The sequence below is a fragment of the Mixophyes fleayi genome, chromosome 1, assembly GCF_038048845.1.
Source record: "Mixophyes fleayi isolate aMixFle1 chromosome 1, aMixFle1.hap1, whole genome shotgun sequence".
Lineage (NCBI taxonomy): Eukaryota > Metazoa > Chordata > Amphibia > Anura > Limnodynastidae > Mixophyes > Mixophyes fleayi.
The window spans coordinates 209031940-209059257 of record NC_134402.1 but is presented as its reverse complement, the minus strand read 5'-3'; the positions used below and the strand labels follow the sequence as shown (position 1 = coordinate 209059257).

The window sequence follows — 27318 nt, the reverse complement described above, 5'->3', positions numbered from 1 at the left end:
AGTATTGTATAAACAAATGCAAAACATGAAAACGGGTATATAGAAATAACAACTTCAGGGGGGGGGCGTGGCTTGGAAGCTGAAGATGGCGGGTTGCTTTCTGTGAAGCCCTTTTCACTAGCCTCTCAAATCGGCCTGCAACACAGAGACAACAGATTCCTAAATCGATATTTCTGTGGCACATTGCCCACCAACCTGTGCCCTACCTGTGGAGCCATTTATTTTGATTGGTAACCGGCTATTTCCCAGTCGGTGCCGAACCTGGCCTTGCCAACTTGATGCCTGGACGGCGTGACGGTCTGCACTCCCGGGCTGTTCGGGTTATCCCCTAACCATCTAAGAATCTCCGCACACTGCATACAGCCCCTTGGGAGAGCGAGTACCAAGCAGACACAAGCCCGGCGTTCTGTATCCACCTGAAGCGCTCCTGCATTGGGCACTATCGTGAACCTTGGCCCTTTGAGTCATAAATTCAGCTCTCTGTTATCTTTGGATGCCCTCCCGCTAAAACTAAAACTCTCCCAATATCACCCAGACTCACCTTGCTAGGAGGCAACCGGAGTCTGACGACTGTTTCTACCTCCTACCGTCTGCGACTTGCTTCCAATTGTTCGGCCGCGGTCTCGAGTGCCGAACTTCCAGTTTCTGAAGGTGACTTCAAGTTTCGGGAGGGTCACTTCCAGTCCGGCGCTCGAGGTCAGAATTGACCACGGTGTTGGCGCTGTGCTGAGCTGTCTGGGGGCCTGCACACCAGGGAGAATAGGAGTTTAGCCTTTGCTCTGGGATTCAGGTGGAGGACGGTGGCCCCGCTGAAGGAGCTCCAGCCCTGGACTTTACTGGCCTGCACTGAGGTTAGTGGTGTGACACAACAAGAGGTGGCCCACTCTCAATACAGTTGGAACGCTGACGCCTTTGCATACCCCTGGCATAAAGCTGCTGCTTCTTCCCTGAGGAGCTGCATTATCTATTCTCTATATAGGGGCTGCTTTTACCAACAGAGTACCAATCCTTATGTAGCATGTTTGATTTGTAATGCTGGATCCGCCGCCACTTCAATTGTAAAGCGCTGAGGAATATGTTGGGGTTATATAAATGATGATGATATGGCACTACATGTGATTATCTTCGATTCTACAGTCGTTCCGCTCGAGCGGTCCTCTGCCCTGCCCATCTGTGCAAGCTGAACTGCTTGTTGCCATGCCTACTAAGAAGAATATGCTTAATACTCTGGCGCCTCCAATTCGTTTTCAACCAAAAGCTCCCTCTAAAACGGAATCTTTCCCCATCCGATATGGATCGGCCTCAAAAGGCAATGACTGCAGAGGCTGTTGCCCTCCTATCTCCTACGCTCCTATCTGCTGCAGACTCAGAGGCTGGGCTGGACGCTCCACTCACCGTCCGTAATTTGCATCAGATGTTGTCTGCACTGAGAACGGACCTGTCTGGTGAACTGCGGGCGACACTGAGTGAAATAAGAACTGATATTGCGAAGCTGGGGGGCCGCACGGACCACCTTGAGTCTAAAATTGAGGAATGGATTGCTTCACATAATGAACTGCGCACACCCATGACCAACTACAAAGTGAAGTGTCCTTTTGAAAAAGACAAGATGACTGACCTAGAGGACCGCTCAAGTAGGAATAACATCAAAATAAGAGATATTCCAGAGTCTGTTTCGAATTCTGACCTCCAGAATCACGTTATGTCTTTGTTTCAGAAATGACTGCCTTCAGCAGAAGATAGACCTCCTGATTGATCGCATCCATCGTTTGCCCCGTCCTCGTTCAGCAGTAGGCAACCAACCAAGGTACACTCTCCCACGAGTCCACTTCTTTACCACCAAGGAGGCTATCTTCCGGGCTGTACGGAATGAAGACAACGCGACTATACTTGGCGATCTACAACTGTTCCAGGACCTTTCCCTGATGACCATCAACAAAAGGCATTTCTTACAACCAATTACAACAGCCTTACGGGCCAACGCCATCCCCTATCGTTGGGGCTTTCTGGTTAAACTGTTGATTCACCGCGATGGATCTACATATATTATTTCATCATTAGAAGCAGATACCAAGTTGCTGGAGGAATGGCAAGTCTCTCCTTCATCAGGCCCAGCTGCACGCAAATCTCCTCTGCATATGGAATGGTCCCAAGTTCAGAAGGACTAGAAAGCAGTAGCTCTTTAAGACTGTCCATGCCCACATCTATGACTAGATGAGTATATTTACCTCCTATGTGTAACCCTTACAATATGGGTTGTGTTGTCACATTTCATGCTGTACATGTTAGTATAGCACATTTCTCAGATGTTGATTGCTCACACACAATCTTCCTCAGTGAGGGCTGTTTCTGGGTTCCGCCTCCCGCAGTCCCCTTGGTTTCGGTGCTGGGGCTCCTGTACCCAGCCCTCACTTCCAGATGAGGGCAGGACATTTTATATTATATTCTCTGGTTGTTCATTGTTCACTATATGTGTAAATTTGTTTCTTCTTTATGCCTATGTCTTGTTTAAAGGTTATACTTTCGCACGGTCATATTAATGGTTGACATTCCATAACTGTATTCACTGTGTTTCTACTGGTTATCAACTCCATTATGACTTACCAAGTAATGTGTGAGAAGACTCTCCTCTACATCTTCCCTCTATACTGCGGCTACTAGCCTCCCCACCACCCCTACGTTACCTACTTTGCCACTACCACTCCTCTGTGGCAAATACTCTAGCCCCATCTTCGGGCTAGCTTTGTTTTTTCCCTCTTGTCGGTTTTTATTCCCCCCTTCCCTTTTCCCTTCCCCATTCTTTGCTCAAATGACGCCATCTCTCGACTGGTTACCTCTGTAAAACTGGTTACCTCTGTTTCCCTCTATTATTGTTATGAACTTACCTGATCCCCGTTCCGCTGCGCTGTCAGCGTGGTTCTAGCAGCTGTGTCCGCTCTGTTGTTATGAACTTACCCGATCCCCGTTCCGCTGCGCTGTCAGCGTGGTTCTAGCAGCTGTGTCCGCTCTGTGCAGCGCTTCTACTGATGGCGTCCCCGCACTTCCGGGTTCTTCCTGCAGCTAGTCATGTGACTCCTGGGCGGGGAATTCAAATACTATATCTTCTCTGCTCTGACACGCTGCCTGTGTCAGAGCAATGTGTTTCCTGTTCCTGGCTAACAGTTCCTGTGTTCCTGACTCCTGTGAACCTGCTCCCTGTGTATTCCTTTATTCCTCCTACCCCTGTGTACCAACCTGGCTGTGACCTGACTATTCTTTGGCTTATTCCTGTCACCTCGTATTGGACTGTCTTCCCTGTGTACCGACCTGGCTGTGTTATCAACTACTCTCTGGATTCCCCTCTGGCACCGTATACCTGATATCTCCTGTGTACCGAACCGGCTGAGTTCCTGGACTCATCTCCGTGCATCTACTGCTTACTGCTCCAGACCTTCAATCCCTGGAATTCACGGTTAGTGCCTGTACTTACATCACTTGTCATATTGCCTGTCTGACTATCCATCACTTAGAACCTTCTTCTCCCTTACGTCAGTAGGCTAACCTGGGGGCTGCGACCTGCGGTTCTTTGGCAGCAAAGACCACACTACCTTGCGGTGGTTCTTGGTAAAGACCGGAAGGCCGTTAGACTCCGCGCCCTAGGTAAGCCTGTGCAAATACTGACTAAGGCATCAAAATCGTAACAATTATATAGTCAATGGGTAAATTTTTCTCTTCGAATGTTAGGGGCCTCAACTCCCCTAATAAACGCAGACTAGCCTTCACCACTTTCCGAAAAACGTAGAATAGATGTGGACGCCCTGCAGGAGACTCATTTTTCTTCTAATTCCCCCCCCCCACCCACCGACATTTCGAGACCCCCGATTTCCGATCTACTACAGCCCATTTAAAAGAAATCTCTATACTATTCAGTTCTCAAGTACAATTTACTCTCCATATGAAAGTTGAAGATAAATCGGGCCGTTACCTTATACTAGTAGGACTCCTAGACGAGAGGCAGGTGACCATAGTTTCTTTATATGCTTCTAATACTCACCAGGTACCCTTTATTAAAACAGTGCTGGAGGAAGTGACGAGAGTAAGACAGGATCATCTAATTATATTGGGAAATTTCAACTTAACATTAGTCCTAAAATAGATAAATCTCAGACTTCCCTTGCTTTTCATAAGCTACTGTCAGAGTATGGTCTTGGAACCTTCAACATACCAGGGTTCCCCCTAGACCCTGGAGAATGCCATCCTACCTTCTTTCATCCCTGGAACCCAGAGTTGCCCTCTCAGAAGCCCTGAAGCTCTACCTACAAACTAATAGTACAGACGATACATCCCACTCTACGCATTGGTGTGCTTTGAAGGCGGTTGTTAGGTGTAAAGCAATTCAAATAGGTGCCCGCTTGAAAAAGAATACCACCACCAAAAATATCTTGAATCCCAGCTGGCTCACCCTGAGCACCAAAATCAGAATAATCTTTCTCGATCACTGCAAAAAGAATTGAGTTGTATTAGGAAGCAACTTAACACTTTGTTTGTATCACGCATGAAATCTGCCTTAACTAAACTACGCCAGAAATTCTATGCTTTAGGTAATAGGGCCAGAAGACTGTTGGCGCGGAAGCTTAGAGGCAAGCAGGCTTGCACTAGAATTAAAATACTCCATGATTCCTGTGGGAATAAATCATACAACCCGCCTGACATAGCGAACCTGTTTGCTAAATGTTATACTGACCTTTATAATCTGCGGGATGAACCGAGTCTACCACAACCAACACCAACCTCAATAGCCGCTTTTCTGCATCATCTACACCTTCCAACCCTTGATGCGGACAACTTGGCATCCCCCGGCCCAGTTGTTAGAAAGATTGACAAAAGGCTCTAATAGAGACAGGATAACTTTCTGGTACCAGCACCTCCAATCCCTACTATTATGCCCAAAGCATCCTTTCAGACACGCTGGGAGTCAGATCTTAATCTTTCTCGCTCCCTGCAGCAATGGAAAAACTATATATACCACTTCACATTGCATGTCTAGGTGTTAATCACAATGAGATGCATGTTAAAATAATAAGCAGACTTTAGCTCGCACCTGCCAGGCTCCATGTCAATTGGCCCTCTCAATCCAAATTTTGCTGGCGTCATTGCACCCATATTGCCGACATTTTCCATGTCTTCTGGGCGTGTCCAAGCATCAAACCTCCCTGGCAGGAAGTGTTTGACTTTATATTGGTGGTACTGAGGCTGTCTATAGACCCAGAGGTGGCATTGCTCTATCTTTATCCCACATCGGTTCGTAAGAAAGATAGATACCTCCTGGGTCACATTATGATAGCAACCAGAGCGGCCATAGCCCAAAATTGGAAAGCTCATGATCCTCCTGCCCTATCTCGGAACATATCCAAAGTTAAGCACAGCTTTGAGATGCAGACGATTGATATGCCGTATTCCACTTCAGCCCCAGCTCCCATTATAAAATGGTTTAAGTGGCACGAATATACAACTGAGGGTGCCGGAGGAACTGGGGGTTCAACCTCCCCTTCCCCGGCCCCCTCACTATCACCCCTACATGAATCCTCCCAAGAGACTCAATTTATCTAATGCTAGTAATGTTCACTGTAACTGGTTCAGCAATACTAAATGTAGTAACCTATTTATAGTCTATTATATCCTGTTGTTACACGTATTAGCTATTCATATATGGTAAGACTCATTGAGCAAATCGCCCTCCCCCTCTCTGTTTTGCACCCTTTACCCTTTTTTTTCTGTACCCCAATAACTTGCAAAGTTTGTTCAATAAAAATTATTGATGATAAAAGAGATATCAAAGAACATGTCTTCATATTTCGGGAAATCAGTGTGTCACTCTGTGCTCAGGGAGAAAAACCGCGCAAGGGTTGTGAAGTATAGATACCAAATGTACAGGGAAACTGCAGTAGTCACATGTCCTGTGGAATGATATTTTATATTGTTATAATTCCATCATATGTGGTATGTAAATGTGCGGAAGGTTATACCTGGTTTATTAAAGGGGGAGTTATGTCCCTGGGATATGTCCAAGAAAAGTTAAGAAAGATCAAAAGTTTTGGAATAATTTTGAGCAAACCATAGTTGACACCAAAGGGACATTTCTTTCCTACATGCATATACACTGTCCCTCTGAATGCTGTCCCAAAAGCCTGTGTGTGAAGGCAGAAAGGGTCAGCTCTTGGAAGTCTCAATCTAATTTGTAATGTCCATCTCTTCTGCCTGCCCCAAGCATACAGATTATCATACATTCATTTATTTGCTGTAATATCATCCCATGTATTTTTATAACTGCTATGCATTAATTATTTGTATGTCCATTGTTATCTGTTTCTATATCCAAATGCCCTGTACCTTTGTATATTAAATCTCAAAATTAATAAGTTTTGTCCGTGATACTCTAATAAATCCATTAGCCTTTTATGAAGAGCATTGCTTGACCATGTTCACCCCTTTGAATGCTGGTGTGTAAATTGTTAATGCATTTAATTAAACAAGCCAAGTGTGGGCCAGCGTGTACATTTGTGCAACAGAGTCTTGAGGTGTTAAATGCTGGTGTGTGCATTGCTAACCTGTGTATAACAAAAAGCATTGGGTGCCAGTGTGGGACAGTATATTGGGGTCCTATTGCCCTTACTCAATAGGTGGTGACAGAACCCAAGTGTTTGTAGCGACATGTACAAAATACGGACTTGCATAGAGGGTGACAGCTGTGATTTCCGACATCTATGGGATGGGTGGCGCCAGTGGAGAGTGCGGACAGTATGACTCGCGACACTCAAAACCGCAGTAGTTACATTGGCGGCATTAAGGGGGCAATGAGAGGACCCAGCGGTTGTCTAATCTACAAGCCTTACTCGAAAAAATTAGAAAAAGGTATGGGTGTGCTTGATATAAACACTTAATCTTGGCAGTGCTACGGTTAATAGTGTTTATAGTGGGGTCTACCACTTGGTGTTCCCCCGTGTGTGAACGCAGCTTGGGGGCGATCCAATTGTAAAGCGCTACTGAAATTACTAGAGCGATATAAATAAATGTTGATGATGTTGTTGATAACTCAGCAGACCTATAACCTGTATGATAGGTGAAAGACTGACCACTGGAATCGTGTGTAAAACCCAAAGTCACGGACACTGGCAGGGCTTTACTGACAACACTGTACCTTAATTATTACATTTTGTTGTGGAACACGATATAGCAAACCGCAGCAAAAAACCATTTTGTAATTTAAAGTGATAGTGTGTTATTTGAGCATTTTAGTACATTTACTCGAGGATATTTAACTAGCAGGTTTGCATTGTGTACAAACTATTGGCCATGTGTTCACTGCTGCTATTGTTATTAAAATATGTGTGTTTAGTAAAAAATATAAATAAATAAAATATTTTGTAATGAAGTTTATTGGAATATGGACTTAAGAGTGTGTATTTTTAATAGTGTTATTTACATCTTCAATGTTGTTTGGACAGATGCAGGCATAGGTACACAAAAAAATAAATAAACCACTGCTCAAAAAAAAATTAAAAATAATATCTAATCCGGAAAACCCCAAAGCATTCTGAATAATAGATCCCATATGCGTATTTCTGAATGTTATAAGATGCCCTTTCAAGTTAGACTTTTAGTTTAACTTTACAAGCCCTGTATCTTAACATGTCTCTGTTTGGGAACACAAACTTGTGCTTACATACACAAAATGCAAGGTGCAATAGATCAGTATTGAGAGTGCAGAAAATGCACTGGCAAAAAGTATGGCAACAAAAACCAAACAAAGTTAGAATGCAGTCTGTCTTGTAAACACAAATGTAGAAAAAAACAACTAAAGACAACTAAAACACTTCAATGCTCTAAAATATTCTCTCACCTTAGCCAGTCCAGCTCTGTGTGCACCCTGAGATTCAATATAAGCTATATATTTTCCAAAATCCTGAAATTCCTCCCATGTTGGTCTAAATGTCATGATCTTGCAGCTAGAATTTTGTGATTGTGCAGTCTCTGGTCCCATTGTGAGATACTCAGAGTCTGATCCTGGAAGATACCTGAGAACAAACATGCATATTATTACCGACAGTTGAAGAACATCAAATCAAACATTGTAATATTCTTATACGAAGCTTGAAGGTAAAATACACTATTATACAGATGTTCCCTTGTCACTTATTTAAACATTAAATTGTGTAATGGAGCAAACACACGGTTATAGATAGGCCGTGGATATATTAAGAACATAATACAACACACACACAAACACACATAAGAAAGGGTAGAGTAGATGGACCTGCAATATAGTTTTTTTCTGTCGTCAAAGTCTCTGTCGCACCACAGTTATAAATTACTGCAACAACTCTTTATTCAATTGTTGAATATGCCCGCGGCGTTAAAAGTATTACCGTTATTACGGTAATACTAAGCCGGATTTTAGCTCGCAGCTCCCTGAGCCGCGAGTTGAAATCCAGCGAGAAATGTACCGTAATAACAGTATTTACGCGCACTATTACCGTAATGACAGCAAGAGTGCACGGGGCGCGTTACTTTTGGCAGTAACGCCAACGATTGAATATGCCCCTTAGGGTGATGTGGCATGATAAGGGTCAGACACCCCCTTCCCCTAGGAGACAGAGCAAATTCAGGGCGGTATGTGATCTCCCTGGGCCCTCACACAACAGGTGGCCCGAGAAATTACCATTATAATGAGAAGGAACTCCTCAGCATCTTCTGCTGTGCTCGGATTACCTGAGTGGTCAAAGGAAACAGCAGGCAATAGGCGTCAGACAGAATCTTGAAGCAATGATGTTTATTGCTCAAGGGTCCTTCTAAGGACCATTGTATACTAGGTGGAGGTACTAGTGAGCATCCAGAATTGTAGATGGAATACACGTTTACATGGTCAACAGGAATGTTGTTTTTTTTTAATACAATTTTGACGTAACCTGGAAAGAGGTAATCCAGCCTCCTGCCCCTTTAACCAATCCAGACTGATTAATGCAGCCTGTACATGAATCAGCCTGGAAGAGATTCACACTTATAAGATGTTTGCAAGTGGCAGGGAGGAGTGTACCCCCCCCCCCCATGTCCACGATTTGCCAGGAAGAAGGGGGGCTCAGCCTCCACTTCACCCCTGGTGCCAGTGAGTGTAGGGCAGAAGATTTAACTTTAAATCTCTCGCCTAAAAATACTTTCAGGGACTCTGCCTCGGGTTTCCCCTCTGGACAATTGTGGCTCCAGGGAGAAGGCAGTAAGATCCCAGAGCAGCAGTATCCAGCCTGTTGCTAATTGAGATCTCTGAGCTCCTATATGGTACTTAGCCTGCTGCATCTCCTAAAATTGTTTGAATCCAGGAGACTACTATGCCCCTGGCCACCACTGGACCTGAACTGCTCGTGCAGCCCCTAGTAGCCTGCCACGGAGTAGAGAAATCCCCCTAGGAACCCCCATGGCTCAGGTTCCCACAGACTGGGGGACCAAAGTTCCAATATTTAAATATACATTTGTACTCTCTTCGGCGTTTAACTCATTCAATGATGCGTCGTCGTAGGGAACTTTCAAAATGCATTTATTTTTATTAAATACACTTTTCATTCACAATTTAACCACAAGGCGCCTAGTGCCCGGTAAATGAAGCCATCTGGCGCCGTGTATTAACCTTCCCGGCCCCGGAGCACATTTAGAGAGGACTCATTAAATGGAAACTTATTTTTATATATTACTACTATTATAAATATACTATCGTTTTTACTGTAATTCACAGTAGCTCGCCAGTGCTACACTGCTACATCCACTTGAGCCACGGTTTTCAAATGCTGCTTGGCTGACATGATGACTCAAGGCCGGCAGTAGGAGATTTGAAAAAAGCAGTTCAAGTGGAAGAAGACTTATCCACCATCCATAGATGAACACAGGAATTAGCATCTAGACTTTCATGTCGCTTTCTTCCTTTACTCCTAACAACATGTGAATGATGTATTCCTAAAAGAGGAAGACTTTATGCTATTACGATATAATTTCCGTCCATGTGCTATTGATATAGATTCAGCAAATCTGTAGCTTTAGAAAAAGGGGTGAGAGAGAGATTTGGGCTAGAACCCGGTGTGTTCCACTTCCAAGATACGAGTGCGCAAAGTGCGGTTTGTGACTGGTAAAGGCAGTTAGGATAGGTTTTCCAGACAAAATAGAGGTGATATATTGTCTGACTGTGTGAATATATGATAAGATATTAAATTAGGGAGTAGCTAGAGGGGCTTATCCCTGACAGCTATTAATATATTAGCATATGAATCGGCACTAACGTGGATTATCACCAGAAACCAACTTCTAACACAAGTAGCTGACACTCCAATTAACGAGAAGTTGATGGGTCTGCTTTTAACCCGTGGTTGCTATAAATTCCAATCTATGAAGTGGAACTACTATCTATGCGATTTATTTTGCAAACCAATGATCAGTATATATATTGTTTAAAATTAGAAATAACACCCTAGGGTATATACTGTCCAAATGACTTGGTAATGCTGAAGCATTAATATTGCCCTTCACTGGAGATAAGGGGCCTAATCCAAACCCTGAAAAACAGCCCCATACCATTATCCCTCCTGCCACAATTGGCACAATGCAGTCAATAAGGTAACATTCTCCCAGCATCTGCCAAACCCAGACTCGTCCATCTGACTGCCAAACAGAGAAGCGTGATTCATCACTCCACAGAACACGTTTCCACTGCTACACAGTCCAGTGTTGGTGTGCTTTACACCACTCCATCCGACGCTTGGTATTGGTCTGGGTGATGTGAGGCTTTCATGCAACTGCTTGGCCATGAAAAACCATTCCATCAAGCTCCTGCTGCACAGTTTTTGTGCTTAAATTAATGCCAGTGGAAGTTCGGAACTCTTCAGCTATGGAGTCAGCAGAGCATTGACAACTTTTACGCACCATGGGTCTTAGCAGTCATTGACCCCACTCTGCAATTTTACGTGGACTTCTGCTTTGTAGCGGAGTTGCTGTTGTTCCTAAACGCTTCCACTGTCTAATAATATCACTTACAGTTGACCGTGGAACGTCATCCCTGCTGGATATTCCACGAGTTGTTTTATTGCAAAGGTAGCATCCTATCACAGTACCATGCTTGGAAGTCACTGAGCTATTCAAAACAACCCATTTTGTATCACAAATGTTTGCAAATGGAGACTGCATGGCTAGGTGCTTGATTTTATACACCTCTGGCAACAGGTGTGATTGAAACACCTCAATTCAATAACCTATGTGGCCAAATCCTTTTGTCCATATAGTGTATAACAGCTCTTCGTGTTTCTTAAGCTCGTGTCCAGTCTCCCAGACAGCAGCGCACCCATACCCGCATTGCCTACAGTGTCAAACACATCAGTGTATTCCGGTGGGATAACCTTTCTTTGTATTGCTTTCATACATCTTCCAGTGTGTTCCTCCATAGATACAAAATCACAAGAAGGTAGCGGGGTTAGGGCCAAAGAGCAGGCAGGCAAAAATTGGGATCATGGTAGACTTGGGTGAGAATGATAATAATCCATCAAAGTGTTAAGCAGTGTGCACCTAATTTGGCCAGCTAGAGATATTTTTCACTTCAGGCCCATGTATTGTGTGTGTGCATTATACACAGATTTTATACTATACAATGATAACTTAGTTCTGCCCCCTTTCCTTCACTGTAGGCTTCTCTGTTTCCCTCCATCTCAACTCCTTCTTTCTCCATTCGTCAACCACCTACTTTGCTCTTTTGTTTTCACCACTCCCCTTTTCTCCTCTGCAGCCCCCTCCCTCTTTCCCCACCCAGAAGCGTGAGACACTATTGACAATTATATGAGAATCTCAAAACTCTATATAGCCAAAAAAGACCTACTAAACAGAGGGAATCAATAGATTTAGGCAGAACATCCAGAATCTTGGCCTCATGACAAGTAAAAGAACAATATCAGCCTGCAGCTAACAGATCGGCAAAGAGACTGTGCACCATGTGAAACAATCGAAAACAATTACAATCCATTTCAATCACATAGGAATTCCCATAATCCATCCTGAACTTGGAAAGCTAGACTAAAACAGAAGAGTTCACATCCATAGCAAATAAGCCACATTTTTCACAAAATTGGAGAAATTGAGAATAACCTTGAAACCATATACTACTAAGGCCTATCTGAAACCAAGTACCAGGACATATCAAAATAAGAAATGCCCCTGGTGTTCGCTTTTGTCACTTCAACCTATTAAATATGTAACATGAAAATAGAATGTATATAGCAGACATCCTCATCATGCAACATAAAAGTATGTGTTAGAAAGGTGGAGAATAGGATAGTTTAGAGCAGGGGTGTCAAACTCGCGGCCCAAACCCCTATCTTTTGTAGCCCCACCAGCCCAAAATAAAGATAAAACAAATAAAATACTTCCCTGATGAGTCGTGTCCGGCGGCCTCCTGCCCTCCTCCTGTAGCACTGAATGTTGGGTGTGACATCATCATGCCCAACATTTTCAGTGATGTGCGCACAGAGAGGAGCCGCGACGGACAAGACAGAAGAGAAAGACAGACGAGAAGAAACCAGAGGAAATAAGGCAATAGAAAGTTAAGTGAAGGGGAGCAAAAGCAGCAAAATGGAGGGCACAGTATGAAACAGGGTGACAAAATTGCATATGATACTTTTCTTTTTCTTGCGGCCCACACAAATCTTAGACTTTGATTATTTGGCCCAATTGGGGTTTTGAGTTGGACATGCATGGTTTAGAGCATGTGCCACATGAAGCATCATGTCTTTTATGTAGAATACTCATAACACTCAAGTGTGACAAGATGGAGATGTTCCCTCAAGCACAGAGTCCTCTCCATGGACATGGACATGGACATTCATCTCCCTGTAAACTGAATTCAGTCTCTTTTAGACTTCCCCATGAACTTTAACAAACTGGTGCATTGGATTTTTATTATTTGTTGCCCTGTGCAAGACAAGTGTATTAACCCAATATTCGTTCCCCTTTCGGTTGCGTATAAGCTAGGGACCATTGTGTCACGAACATAACTTTTCCTCATCACTGTGACCAATTTCTACAATGTATACAGGACCTGTTGCAATTTGGAAAGTGGACAAGAAATCCAAAAAGCACAAATGATTCCCCACCAACGGCCACCACCACCAAGTCAGAGGACCACGTATGAAAAATGGACTTGAACTGATAGTTTTTCTGCCGAGTAGAACACTGTGCTTATATGGTTTACATTCATGGTAATGTCTAAATATCCAATAAAATGGCTGATCTGTTATTTTGTTATGCCTTATGCTATGTTGCTATTCATTTATACGACTTAATGCACTTGGTCAGTCTGCCAGTTATATATAGAGCCTATAATTCAAATCAACATGGGCTCAGGACTCTATATGCAACTAGCAGACTGACCAAGTGCACTAAGTAGCCCATCCCTTCAAATGTATTCTCAATGTAACTTGTATTATAAAAACAAGAGCCATATTGTCAGTGGGGAAACTAATCTACTGTGATGTTGTACTGTTGGTTACTGTATTGGTTATCAATGTTTATAATTGTATTCTTTAGTACTTAAATGTAGATAGGTCGGTCCTAATTAACTCTGACCGAGAAAGATGTTTATAGTATGACTGTACCATGCCTCCCCCATATGCCTCCTCCCTCTCTCTCTTGGAAGCTGGGAACAGAAGACAGTTTAACTTTGGGAGGTTCTATAAATCAAGGAGCCTGATCCCCTTTGATGCCATGATGAAGTGACTACTTTCCTATAAGGTTCCCTAGCAGACACCCAGGTGCCTACCCAGCAGAAGTTAAAGGAGGGCACAGATAATGAAGAGCAACACCCCAATCAGTCCGTTTGTGACATTTGCCCAATCAGCCATATGCAAGATATCTGGTACCTACCCAGGTGGGGCCCCACATCATGGGAACTTGTATCCCTTTAAAAAAAGAAACTGGAGGGATCCGAGTAGTTGAAATCTGGGGACTGGTGTGAAAACCTAGGCTTCTACAAGGTCTGATCGGGACACTGTGCTATTGTACTCTCTTGTTATTACCTTCCTGTGCGGATATCCTAACATGACCCCCCTCTCCCCCCATCAGGAGAACCCATGGATCTGATATCTTAGTAAGCCTACAGGAGTACGGAGACGAGAGGTCAGGTTCCTATCACTCTGGTAGAGGGTAATGTAATGAAGCAGCTGGGATCAGCAAGGAGGAGTCAACATCAATAGTGCAATTGCCCTGAAAACAGCCTCCACAAAGTGGACCAGCAGCATTTCAGTATTGCAAACGCATCACCTGGTACTTAACCAGACTAGAGACAGTGTGGGTAAGGGTCCAAAGAAAGGGGTTGTTGACTTACCTCACTATTGATCATTGTTTTTATATAGTTGAATTTATTAAATTGTATTATTATATTGTGTAATACTGTTGTGAATCCTAGGTACTGTGTGTATAGGCTGAGTTTTGGCTCTAACATCTAGTTGTGACACTAGTTGATCAAGGTTGCTGCAGATCAAAAGGAGGCAGCAATCTGCCTGAAGCTAAGCGCTTCTGCATATTTTTCAGTATCTCACAGATTACATAGTATAATGAAAATGATCAATGTGTCAACTAGAATAATATGAAAACAGTATTAAAAAAGCCAAATGCAGAGCTATACACTCTGTACCATAAGCAGTGTTCTCCCCAGCAGTTATATCTTGGTTGCCCCACCCGGCTGTTTAAACTTGCCACTGAGGTCTTAGAGCCCAACAGTTTCTCTAATTTCTCCTATTAGAACATGCACAATTTGAGCACTACAGCCAGCAGTGTGTGTTAGACCACTGATCACCAGTCTGACCAGTACTGGCAGATGTGGGCAATAACTTCCAACATTTTTCAATATTATTGCAAAGTATCACAACTGCCCCACCTGGGTGCTTCTTCATGCCACCCAGCTGGCAAAATTTTATGGGGAAAACACTGATATGTTTTATAAAATTCAAACAACACAGAAGGGAAAATTTATTTTCTTCAATAATTCTAGAATCAAGGCCAGAGGTGGACATGCGTATACCTGGTTGAAGTTCCATATCTGCAATAGAACATCAAACTTCCAGTGGATTGTCTCTAGAGTTCAAAAACAGTAAAATTGCCACAGTCTTGCTTTTGTTTCCTAGACAAACAGGTCTACTATTGGTTGGCCCCATCGGCTGTCAATTTTTCGGAACATCATCATCATCATCATCAACATTTATTTATATAGCGCCAACATATTCCGTAGCGCTTTACAATTGGGGACAAACGTAATAAACTAATAAACAAACTGGGTAAAACAGACAAAGAGGTGAGAAGGCCCTGCTCGCAAGCTTACAATCTATGGGACAATGGGAGATTGACACATGAGGTTAAGTATCCATTTTGCATCTTGGCCCAGCCAGACTGCAAAGGTAAGGTGACTCATAAGCTAAATGATCCTGTCACACAACAATGTTGGTCCGGGGGTAGTTGTCTTGTGTGAAATTGTGTAACAGGCTAAAGGTAGTGAGGTTAAGATGGTGGTTGAGGAATATTATAAGCTTGTCTGAATAGGTAGGTTTTCAGAGAACGCTTGAAAGTTTGTAGAACAGAGGAGAGTCTTATTGTGCGAGGGAGAGAGTTCCATAGAGTGGGTGCAGCCCGAAAAAAGTCCTGTAACCGGGAATGGGAGGATGTAATGAGGGTGGATGAGAGACGCAGATCTTTTGCAGAACGGAGTTGCCGAGTTGGGAGATATTTTGAGACAAGAGAGGAGATGTATGTTGGTGCAGCTTTGTTGATGGCCTTGTAGGTTAGTAAAAGTATTTTATATTGGATTCGGTAGAAGACAGGCAGCCAGTGTAGAGACATACAGAGTGATTCAACAGAGGAATAGCTATTTGCAAGGAAAATCAGTCTTGCCGAAGCATGCAAAATAGATTTTAGGGGTTTGAGTCTGTTTTTGGGAAGACCAGTAAGGAGGGAATTGCAATAGTCAATGCGGGAGATGATTAGTGCATGAATTAAGGTTTTAGCAGTGTCTTGTGTGAGATATGTGCGGATTCTGGAAATGTTCTTTAGATGTATGTAACATGATTTAGATATAGAGTCAATGTGGGGAACAAAGGATAGGCGTGAATCAAGGATTACACCTAGGCAGCGAGCTTGTGGGGTGGGATTTATGGTCATGTTATCAACAGAGATAGAAATGTCAGGTATGCTCTTGTTGGCGGGTGGGAATATTATTAACTCTGTTTTAGAAAGATTAAGTTTGAGTTGACGAGAGGACATCCAAGATGAAATGGCAGAAAGACAGTCAGTTACACGGGACAACACAGATGTCGAGATATCAGGAGAGGATAGATAGATTTGGGTATTATCCGCATAGAGATGATACTGAAAGCCAAAGGAACTTATTAGATTTCCAAGAGAAGCGGTATAGATAGAGAACAGCAGAGGACCTAGCACCGAGCCTTGTGGTACTCCAACTGATAGGGGAAGCGGAGCAGAGGTGGCTCCAGAGAAATTAACAGTGAAAGAGCGATTAGAGAGGTAAGATGAGAACCAGGATAGAACTGTGTCTTGAAGACCTAGGGATTGCAGCGTTTGTATGAGAAGAGAGTGGTCAACGGTGTCAAATGCAGCCGAGAGATCAAGGAGAATTAGGAGAGAGTAATGGCGTTCAGTCTTAGCAGTGATCAGATCATTAACAACCTTGGTCAGCGCAGTCTCTGTGGAGTGTTGAGAACGAAAGCCAGACTGAAGAGGATCCAACAGGTTGTTTGCGGAAAGAAAGCGTGTGAGGCGAGTGTAGGCAAGTCTCTCTAGAAGCTTGGAGGGGCAAGGGAGCTGAGAGATGGGACGGTAATTTGAGAGAGAGTTTGGGTCGGAGTTTTGTTTTTTTAGAATAGGAGTAATCACTGCATGCTTGTATAGTGATGGAAAGATGCCAGTAGAGAGTGAGAGATTACAGATTTGAGTTAGAGGTGAAATGAGCACAGAAGACAGGGATCTACCAATTTGCGAGGGAATAGGATCAAGAGGACAGGAGGTAGAGTAGGAAGATAAGAAGAGCGTAGAAATTTCCTCTTCATTTGTGGGGTCAAATGAAGAAAGGGTGTCAGAGGGTAGTGGGAAGGAAATGAGCTGATGGCTTGTTGAGGAAGAGGATACCATTTCTAGTCTGATCTTGTCAATCTTGTCCTTGAAGTAGGAAGCAAGATCCTGAGCACTGATAGTAGATGGAGGGTTCGGGGTGGGAGGATTGAGAAGATGATTAAATGTATTGAAAAGGCGTTTGGGGTTAGAAGCCTGAGCATAGATAAGAAATTGAAAGTATGTTTGTTTTGCAGTGTCCAGAGCATTTCGATAGGAGTGGTAGACAGAAGTATATGTGAAGAAGTCATTAGAGCTTCGAGATTTACGCCAGTGACGTTCTGCTTTACGGGACAGTTTTTGGAGATTTCGTGTTGCTTTGGTGTGCCACGGTTGACATCGAAGTCGACGTGTGATTGATCCATTATTTTTTTTATGATCACCTTTCCAAAGTTGCTGAGATAAACAACTTTGGTCAAAATGGAACAAAAAGCTTTTTTATGAATGTTACACGATCTTGGATTAACCAGAAAAAAGCTCTTTTCAGATTTCTTTAAGATTTCAGACAATCCAGAGTATGTCTACATTATTGCTGACATGACTGAGCAAGTTGTCAAGTAGAAAAAAAAATTTAATTCGCAAAATATAAAGTGTAATATAATGCCTACTTTCTCCATATATTCATCCTCCTCATCTGAGGAGTCCTGCCCCAACTACCGCTGCTTTCCACAGATGATGAATTGTCTGAATCCAAAGGCAGACTATTATAGATCATATAATATATATTATTTTGTAATTTGAAGGAATTATGTATTTCCATCTTCAACTGTGAAACCAGGTATTCCACAACAAATACTGGCCCAGTATCATACTGAGACACATACTGCCTTCGAGAAATGACTGCAAGTATCAAAAGATTGACATCTGCTACTTCAGCCCAGCATCCAGAGAGACATACTATTCTTAGTCTCCTATCCGAAGAATAGGGAGCACCCAAATCTCCACCCCAGAGAGACAAGGACACCAGGTACAATGGAAACTGGTCTAAGGATCCCATAATATAAAAAACAAAAAAACACCTAGTAACATGGTTTATGATAGGGATCAAAAACATAGGCCTTTAAAAAGTCTTAAGTGGAAGGCAGGGACAATCTACAGAGACATCCACCAATTATGCAGTGGATTGGATCTCCAGAAAGTGAGATTCTTGTTGTACTATTTACAGTAACAATCAGAGCCTCCTTTTGTGCAAAACGATTGATAACAGAATAGCTTGCTGTGACAGCAACATGCAGTGATAGCAACATTTATGAATTAGTTGCCCTTTTACACAAGGTAATGTTCGCCAAGTTTTTTAAGGCAAATGTTAATACAAAAAAGTTAACAGCATGTGTGTAAGGGCAAAGATTAATATTTTCTAAAAAAAAAAAAAAAAAAACATGGACACCGCATATGCCTCAGTGGCCGCCATAAAGTGCTGTGTGATCACCATATATAGTTTGAGCCCAGTACAATTTTCTTATCCTCACCATGTTAATCCAGCATACACAGCTTGACACCACCATTCCAGCCTCATATCCACCATACACAAACCAGTGTACAGCATACCAACTTCGTGCTATCCCATGACCCCTCATCTTGCCCTTTCCCACCCCACTCCCCAACATCAGACACAAGGTTCTGTGTGAACTCCTTCAAAGAGAACTGTTAGTATTTGACATTTGGTCTTATTTGTGTTCAGCACAGGGTTGAAAGTAACTTACAGTTAGTATCACAGATGCCAAGTAGTGCCATGTGTACACAGCCTAATACCAAATCCTTTCAATAACACGGTGCCTGCAGCCAAAGGGCTGTTTACACTGATCTCACAGCATTTGCCCAAGGTTCATTTACCACAAACCGCTTGAAAGTATTTTCTAGTATGATGTTGCCATTGGAGCAGCACAGTGGGACAGCACAGTGGTTTAGTGGTTAGCACTTCTGCCTCACAGCACTGGGGTAAGGAGTTCAATTCCTGTCCATGGCCTTATCTGTGTGGACTTTGTGGGTTTCCTCCCACACTCCAAAAACATATTGGTAGGTTAATTGACCCTCTTTGTTTGTGTGTGTGTGTGTGTGTGTGCACGCTAGGGAATTTAGACTGTAAGCTCCAATGGGGCAGGGACTTATATGAGTTTGTTCTCTGTACAGCGCTGCGGAATTAGTGGCGCTATATAAATAGATGATGATGATCTCCAAAAACTATAACACTTGTAGTAATTCAATTGACATCTCTTCTTTGGGACTTACACCCTTAATTGAAAGCATCTCAGATGGCATAATTTCTCAATATAGAGGGAGGAGAGATATCCAAGGCCAATTACAGAGACAGCCTAGGAATTCAATCGGCAAGGTCAGAAGACATGCAGTGAATATAGCACCAGATTTCATAGTGGTTACCTTTTCTGCAATTACTTCCTCATCTCCAGCCTAGTACACTTAAATCTACTGCCAATCCTATTACCAGTGCTGAACGATTCTCTCTATAGTAAAGCTGAGTACACACTGATGCAATAATCGTATAGATCACACAATAACGACAGTTTGGCAAGATATTGCAAGACTCTGTAAAGCACATCGTATCATTTGATTTTGTTTCATAAACTTCCTCAAGATCACGATCAACGATGGAACAATGTTGGGCAAATGTGGAAGGTTGTACGCACTTACGACCAGCAGCATAGGCAGATATCTGTAGAGTGTACAGAGTCACTATCTTTTCAGCAGATGGTTATGAGAGATGAAGCTCACAGAGCTGAAGGTAAACCACATAGGTATGTAAACATGAATCTGCATACTCATCAAGACTTTCAGTCGTTGGTAAAAATTTTACAGAGATCGCATCTGAAGTTATTTTCAATAGTGTGTACCCAGCTTAAGAAATGGCATAATCTGGTGGTTCTTATCAGCGGGAACTGCTCCACTTAATCATTGCTTGGGGCTAGTAATAAGACTCAACTCAGCAGCCTATTTTAAAGGGGAAAAAAAATGCAGGTGGCCCAGTGTCCCAGCCCTCTACGGGACTGACCCAGGAGGCAGATGCCCCTGTGCCCCCCCCCCCCCATTAGCCCCTGTATACAACATTTCTTGATGCAAGACTGTGTTGAAGTAACAAAAATAGATTGTCTTGTGCTCCAGCTTGTCTTTGTCCTTATGTGGTACTGGGATGGGATATATGATGCACATTGTTGTCTGAGCAATATAGCTGCAATTAAAGCTGTAGTAATGTTTGGTCAAAGTGAACGTGCCTAAATATATACAACACAGTGCTGTGTATCCTCTTTATCACATTCATGTAACCCTAACAGCAAAAACATCAGACAAAATACATAAGAGAATCAAAGCCAAGTGATACAGAGATTTGATTTAACAAACTTAAGAGATAAGTAAATTGAATCTCAGTTCCCAATAATACTTCACCAAATAGTATTATAACTGATGGCACAGACCAACAGCATTAAACAAAATTATATTTTACATTGCAAATGCACAATTCAGAGCATCAAACTGTGTGTAAAAAAACACTAAACATGAATTGAACTGTGGGGTACAAAAAATAACCATTAGTTCACAGGCAAAGTCCCGGAAAAATAAACATTCAGATTCCGAACCATTAAGGAGCACAAAATACCAATATGAGTTGTATTTTGCATAAAATGCTCTGCGCATGCCCAAAACCAGACTATACGCCAGTGAACGCAAAACCATCCAAATCATCAACGGACACTTACGACAGCCTATTATTTATTGGGCCAAATGGGGAGGGGAATGGGTGTATGCCAGTGGTTCCCAAACTGTGCACCGCAGCTCCATGGGGTGCTGCAACGATCTCACAGGGGTGCCACAGCCAGGGCCTGTGGTAAGCAAGACAAGGGACTACTTGGTAATTATTTTGGCGTAGGGGTGCCTTGCAAAACATATGGAAAAACTAAGAGTGCCTCGAACTGAGAAAGTTTGGGATCCACTGGTGTATGCACATAGTCAATGTACAGCTAAGGCATGCCAAGCTCAAGCTCTCACACCAGTGCCTGATTCAAGCTTTGGCTATTTTAGAGGTACGTGATTTTCTGTCATATCACTTGCACCAGCTACAAGTCAACTGTGAATGCCGAGTGAAGTGATAGTGATGACGGTCGCGTATGCATGCTAGAACATGTTTTGAATCAGGAGCAACTATAAAAATGCATTTTATGTACAGAAGACATTAATCACATCAAGGTAATTGTGTAGATTGGGGGGGTGATTTTTTAAAATATTTTTTTTATTAATGACTATTATTAACTGGTGACAATCATTGAATGTTTTCTCTGTATGTCCCGCTGGGACTTTATATTCCACGTATATACTGGACGTATCCTGCAATGTATTGTAGCTGTCAAAGCAGACCATACCTTGACTCGTATTCAACAAGAGACGTTTCTTTAAATCCGTTTATAGTTTAATACAGACTTGCATATGCCCGATTTACGTGCATTTAAAGGTTAAAAACTTAATGTTTAGGCCCTCAGTTTGTGATAGTACAACCGTAAAAGCTGCTATACCCAAAATAAAAGTAAGCTTACATAGAAAGCTACCAATAATATTCAGAAATATATATGTTAAAATTTCAGAAGTTTATGAAAATTGAATATATTGGAAAATAATATTATGATTCCTGTCTGTGACCTTACCTACTGGTGTCAAAATACATGATTTTATTAGCGGTTAACTCTAGTAAGTATGTAACATTTGGTTCCAATGACCACATACCCAACAAGCATTGGCACCTGCTGTCAAGATCGTTTACATTGCAGTGCATTTTTTAGCACCATTTACTGGCATTCACCCACTTACCGCATGTTCACGCAGTTAATGCAACACCAGAGAGCAAACAGCCTTAAGGACACTACAGTCACCCACTTAATGTCAGTCAATGGCTGTTATCAGATAATAATAGCTTATACTCAAACATACAGCAAATAAAATATGTCCAGTATATCAGAATCAGATGTGATCATGGTATGGGATAGTTTACTTATATATTTCCGAATGTAGATATTGTATATATTACTTGCATTACATACGTCCAATAGCCCTTTAATACTGTCAGAGGGTGCCAGCTTAGGAAGATGATTTTGTTTTGGTGTAAACGACGTTACACACAAGTAACAGCACCATAGTTACAAATGAGTCAACAAAGAAAGAATCACTTGCTCTTTATTTACAATTGTTTCCACCTATGAACGCGCACAGGATCGTCAGAAAAGGCCATATCGGCTGCCAGCCGAAAAGACCACAGAAGAACTCCATTGAAGATCGAACCTTTATTCTACTAATTCATCTCTGCCCAAACCTAACATACATCAAGGATGATTAATATGTACGTACGGTTTGTTTGTTTTTTTCCTCCCCGAGGATTTTGTTCGCCTAATAAATACGGTTCCTAGATCTCCCGTTCCACTTCCGCTGTCGAATCTGCTTCGCAGCCCAGGTAGGCCGCATCTCCTTCGAGCCCAGCCCTCTACATTTGCGGATTGGTTGAGCCACATGCAATGTCCCCTAACCAGTGCAACGCCATTGGCTACATGTACGAAATGTCACTGAAGCACACGCCTCTCCTTCCTTGAATTAGCTGAAGCGAACCCTACAACCCAAAAGCAACCCAGTTGTCTCACGTATGGATACACACAGTAATCAGTACGGTGATTATAATAATTCTCAGTCATCCAACTGAGATTGTTCATAAGATTGCTCTGACGCTACGGACGGAATTTGATTTATTTTTTTGTCGCGTTTATACCTGTGATGCATTCATTCCTTATGTACTGTATTTGGAGGACAACATACTTGATTGGTTGCAAATGTGTACTTACACCCAAACCTGAAACGGACGAGAGAATGTTACAAGCAATAAACAGGTGGAATCGCAGACACAATGGGTCTATTAAAGATTAGAAAGAGGCATAATATATGCATGTACCATGCTGGTTAACAGCTATGCAAAACAGTATTTATACTATATAATAAACATGTTCCTTGTTTTCATTGGACTGGACATTTTTTTGCCTTTAAAATAACCTTATACTTTAGACCCTTCACCATACTGAGACACTTAGGGGCATATTCATTTGTTAGCAAGTTGTATTTTTAGAGCGTGTTAAGTGTTTTGTTTTTTTTCCATCATTTTCGAGCGTGGAAACTTTACCCGCAATTCAATTTTTTTTTATTTTTTTTTCAAGAAACGGTCCTCTCGCGCTCCAGTCATTTTTCTATTAAAGGTATAGGGTGGTCGAGAACCAACCGCGTTAAAAGCAATTCAATTGTTTTTTAACGCTGTGGGTAAAACAGGCAAATATGCTGTTTCATCTCGCACCTCCTTGGTCTGCTCTAAAAAATAAAAATTAGTTAAAAGTTCCTAGAAAAAGCTATTAAAGATAAAAAAAAATGTAATATAAGTTAATTACAATCACATCAAAATGAAAAAGGATAAATATTTCTTTAAAAATACAGTCAAAGTAAATAATAAAATTTACAAATTTCCCCTTTTCAAAATAACTTCAGTGGTGCAGTCCTTTTTTATTTTAAATTAACTGACACACTTTTTTTTTTTCAAAATCACTTGAGTGGACAGTGGTGCAGGAGATTTTTGTGGAGAAATTACAGTTACCTGAGTGATTCTTTTTTTGGTGCACACAACCTTTTCCAGCATTTGACTGAAGTATTTCCTGGTGGATTATCGCGGATTTCGTATTGTTTGGTGTTGTTTGTCCTAAAAATTAGCAAAATTAACATATAAGTTTGTGGGAGAGAATGGTGGACAGGTAATGGCAGTATTGTCAATAGTGGCAAGTAGGAGTAAAATCCCCAGGACACGTCTGTACCGTAACAGGCGTTTGCTTGATGGATTGCCCGAGGAGGAGGTGAGAAGACTTTATCGCCTATCCTCTTCTGTAATTTACAATCTGTATGAGATTGAAAAACAGGACCTGGAACCTCATTATCCTAGTAACCGAGCAGTCCCTGGACTTGCCAAACTGCTTGGTGCTTTGCATTTTCTTGCTTCAGGAACATTTCAGCCCACCTTGGCAGTTATTGCCGGGTTTTCCCAACCCACTTTTTCTAGGATCATGTTCCAGGTCCTAAATGCCCTCAAAAAGCACACTGCACCGTTTATGAATTTGCCGCAGTCTGCCAATGAGTGGTGTGAGGTCAAAGCTAATTTTTAGGCTTTGTCTCAAATGCCAAATGTGCTGGGTGATCGAAAACTCTTCCATTGCATAAATGTTCAGATGGTGTGTGATGCAACCCAAAAAATCACCAATGTTGTTGTTGGATTTCCAGGTCCATGACTCTTTCATCTTGCAACAGTCGTCCTTGTTCTGGAATTTCGAAACAAGATCCTTTCTACATGGCTGGCTTCTTGGTAATTATTTTTTGATTTGTTTGTTAAATGTTTATTCCAAGCTTAGTGCAAAACCCCCCAAAAATTGTAAAGATGTGCCAGTGCTACTAAAAAGATTTGTAATTTTTTTTTTTTGTAGGCGATGTAATTGAAAGAACATTTGGTGCACTTAAAAGCTGGTTTTGCTGTTTAGACAGGTCTGGCGGTGTGCTTTTATATTCACCCTCTAAAGTTTGTGATATAATTATTGCTTGTTGTATTCTGCACAATATTTGTATAGCAAACCGATTGGGGGTTGATATAGATCCAGAGATTTCTTTCGATTTGGACCTTTCTACTGAGGTAGGACAGATGGAGGAGCTTGTAACTCATGTCCGTCAACGTGTAATAGAAGATTTCTTTTCATGTAAGTATTTTTAATTTGTAATAAGGTCCAAGTTATATTTGTGTAGTTAAATAATAAAATAATGTCCTTGTCATCCAATATACAGGAATGATGCCAAACTGTCTACCTGTCACCAAAGGAGGATGTTCTCTACCATTTGTGATAATGGGTAAGAAAAGCCAAAAAACATCCATGATGAGGGAGTATTTTTTTGTTTTGGACATTACAGTACAATGTAAAATTTTTGTATTGCATTTATATGTAAGGGAGTGATGTGATTTGGATTTGTCAATTGATAACCAAATTATTTTGACAATATTGCTGACCCTTATTTTTTTTAAGTAAATGATTACCTGAAAATTGTATCTTAATTTAATGTTACTTACATCATTTTTCTTTTCTAAGATCTCCACGAAACAAATCAACATAGATCATCTTTTTTTTTTTACTGTACATTAATATGCAGAGCGAAGCAGTGAGGTGTCCACTACAAATGTTTTTTATTTTTTGACAATATACTACCTAAAAGCTAACTATATGAAAATCTAATGAAATTTCAGTTCCAATAAGTGAGCAGTGCAGTACCTCTATGAAGATTCTTCAAATAAAGTGAACTTTCCGATGGAACTCCTTCCTCAAGAATGTGTTTTTGTACAAATAAAAAAAATGTTTGAAATTTTCAATAAAAATAAACCTTTTTTTTTAAAAAAAAAATTTTTAGTTACACATATATGTTAGGGATGAGCGCGCTCGGATTTCTGAAATCCGAGCCCACCCGAACGTTGCGGATCCGAGTCGGATCCGAGACAGATCCGGGTATTGGCGCCAAATTCAAAAGTGAAACTGAGGCTCTGACTCATAATCCCGTTGTCGGATCTCGCGATACTCGGATCCTATAAATTCCCCGCTAGTCGCCGCCATCTTCACTCGGGCATTGATCAGGGTAGAGGGAGGGTGTGTTAGGTGGTCCTCTGTGCTGTTTAGTTCTGTGCTGTTTAGTTCTGTGCTGTTTAGTTCTGTGCTGTTTAGTTCTGTGCTGTTTAGTGCTGTGCTGTGCTGTGCTGTGCTGTGCTGTGCTGTGTTCTGCAGTATCAGTCCAGTGGTGCTGTGTGCTGTGCTCTGTCCTTCTGAGGTCAGTGGTGCTGCTGGGTCCTGTGCTGTGTCCTGTTCAGTCCAGTGGTGCTGTGTCCTGTGCTCTGTGCTTCTAAGGGCATAGTTATTTCCCCAATATTCCCCTGTGTTTAAAAAAATAAAAAATTTTTTTTTTATAAAATACCAAAAACTACTTTAATATTTTTTAATTACCACAAAATTTTCACAACCAATCCTGCAGTATAAGCCCATTGGTACTGCAATATTACCAAGTTCACACATTCAGCAGTAAAAGTCCAGTGGTACTGCAATATTACAAAGTTTACACATTCTGCAGTATCAGTCCAGTGGTGCTGTGTCCTGTGCTCTGTCCTGCTGAGTTCCGTAGTGCTGCTGGGTCCTGTGCCGTGTCCTGTTCAGTCCAGTGGTGCTGTGTCCTGTGCTCTGTGCTTCTAAGGGCATAGTTATTTCCCCATTATTCCCAAGTTTGTAAAAAATAAAAAAAAAGTAAAAAAAAATAAAAAATTAAAAAAAAATAAAATATATAATAATTATAACCAAATTTGCAAAACCAATCCAGCATTATAAGTCCATTGGTACTGCAATATTACCAAGTTCACACATTCTGCAGTATCTTGTGCTACATATAATGGAGAGCAAAAATTTGGAGGATAAAGTAGGGAAAGATCAAGACCCACTTCCTCCTAATGCTGAAGCTGCTGCCACTAGTCATGACATAGACGATGAAATGCCATCAACGTCGTCTGGCAAGCACGATGCCCAATCTCCTAGTACAGGGCATGTAAAATCCAAAAAGCCCAAGTTCTCAAAAAACAGCAAAAAAAGAAACTTAAAATCATCTGAGGAGAAACGTAAAGTTGGCAATATGCCAATTACGACAAGTAGTGGCAAGGAACGGCTTAGGCCCTGTCCCGTGTTCATGACTAGTGGTCCAACTTCACCCAAGGATCAAAGCCCTCCTCCCCCCCCCTACAAAAAATTTAAGAGAGTTATGCTGTCAGCAACAACAACAAAACAGCAAAGAACTCTGCCTTCTAAACAGATGACATCACAAATCCCCAAGGCGAGTCCAAGGGTGTTGTTGGTTGTGAACCCTGACCTTCCCATCACTGTACGGGAAGAGGTGACTCCATCCAGCATTTGCAGCACGCCCTCTGCATATGCTGGAAGGATCACCCACAGTCCAGTTACAGATTTGGCTAATGAAGGTGTGAATGTTGTGCACTGGGAGGAGGATATTGATGTAGCTGGCGCTGAGGAGGATGTTGATGATTATGATGCAGAC

The 27318-nt window shown here is 41.9% G+C and overlaps 1 protein-coding gene across 3 annotated transcripts in view; it reads right to left on the bottom strand.

Annotated features, from left to right (window-relative positions):
* The window catches only part of LOC142149051 (lysine-specific demethylase 4B-like), a 208013-nt gene extending 185316 nt beyond the window's left edge, over positions 1–22697 (bottom strand). For all 3 annotated transcript variants that reach the window (XM_075204831.1, XM_075204835.1, XM_075204834.1), the window contains exons 1-2: positions 22522–22697; positions 7880–8054 (exon numbers count right to left, since the gene is read on the bottom strand). In XM_075204831.1, the coding sequence (XP_075060932.1) occupies positions 7880–8054; positions 22522–22682 (336 nt within the window). In that variant the 5' untranslated portion in view covers positions 22683–22697. The remainder of the gene's footprint in view (positions 1–7879; positions 8055–22521) is intronic.
* Between the last annotated feature and the right edge of the window lie 4621 nt (positions 22698–27318).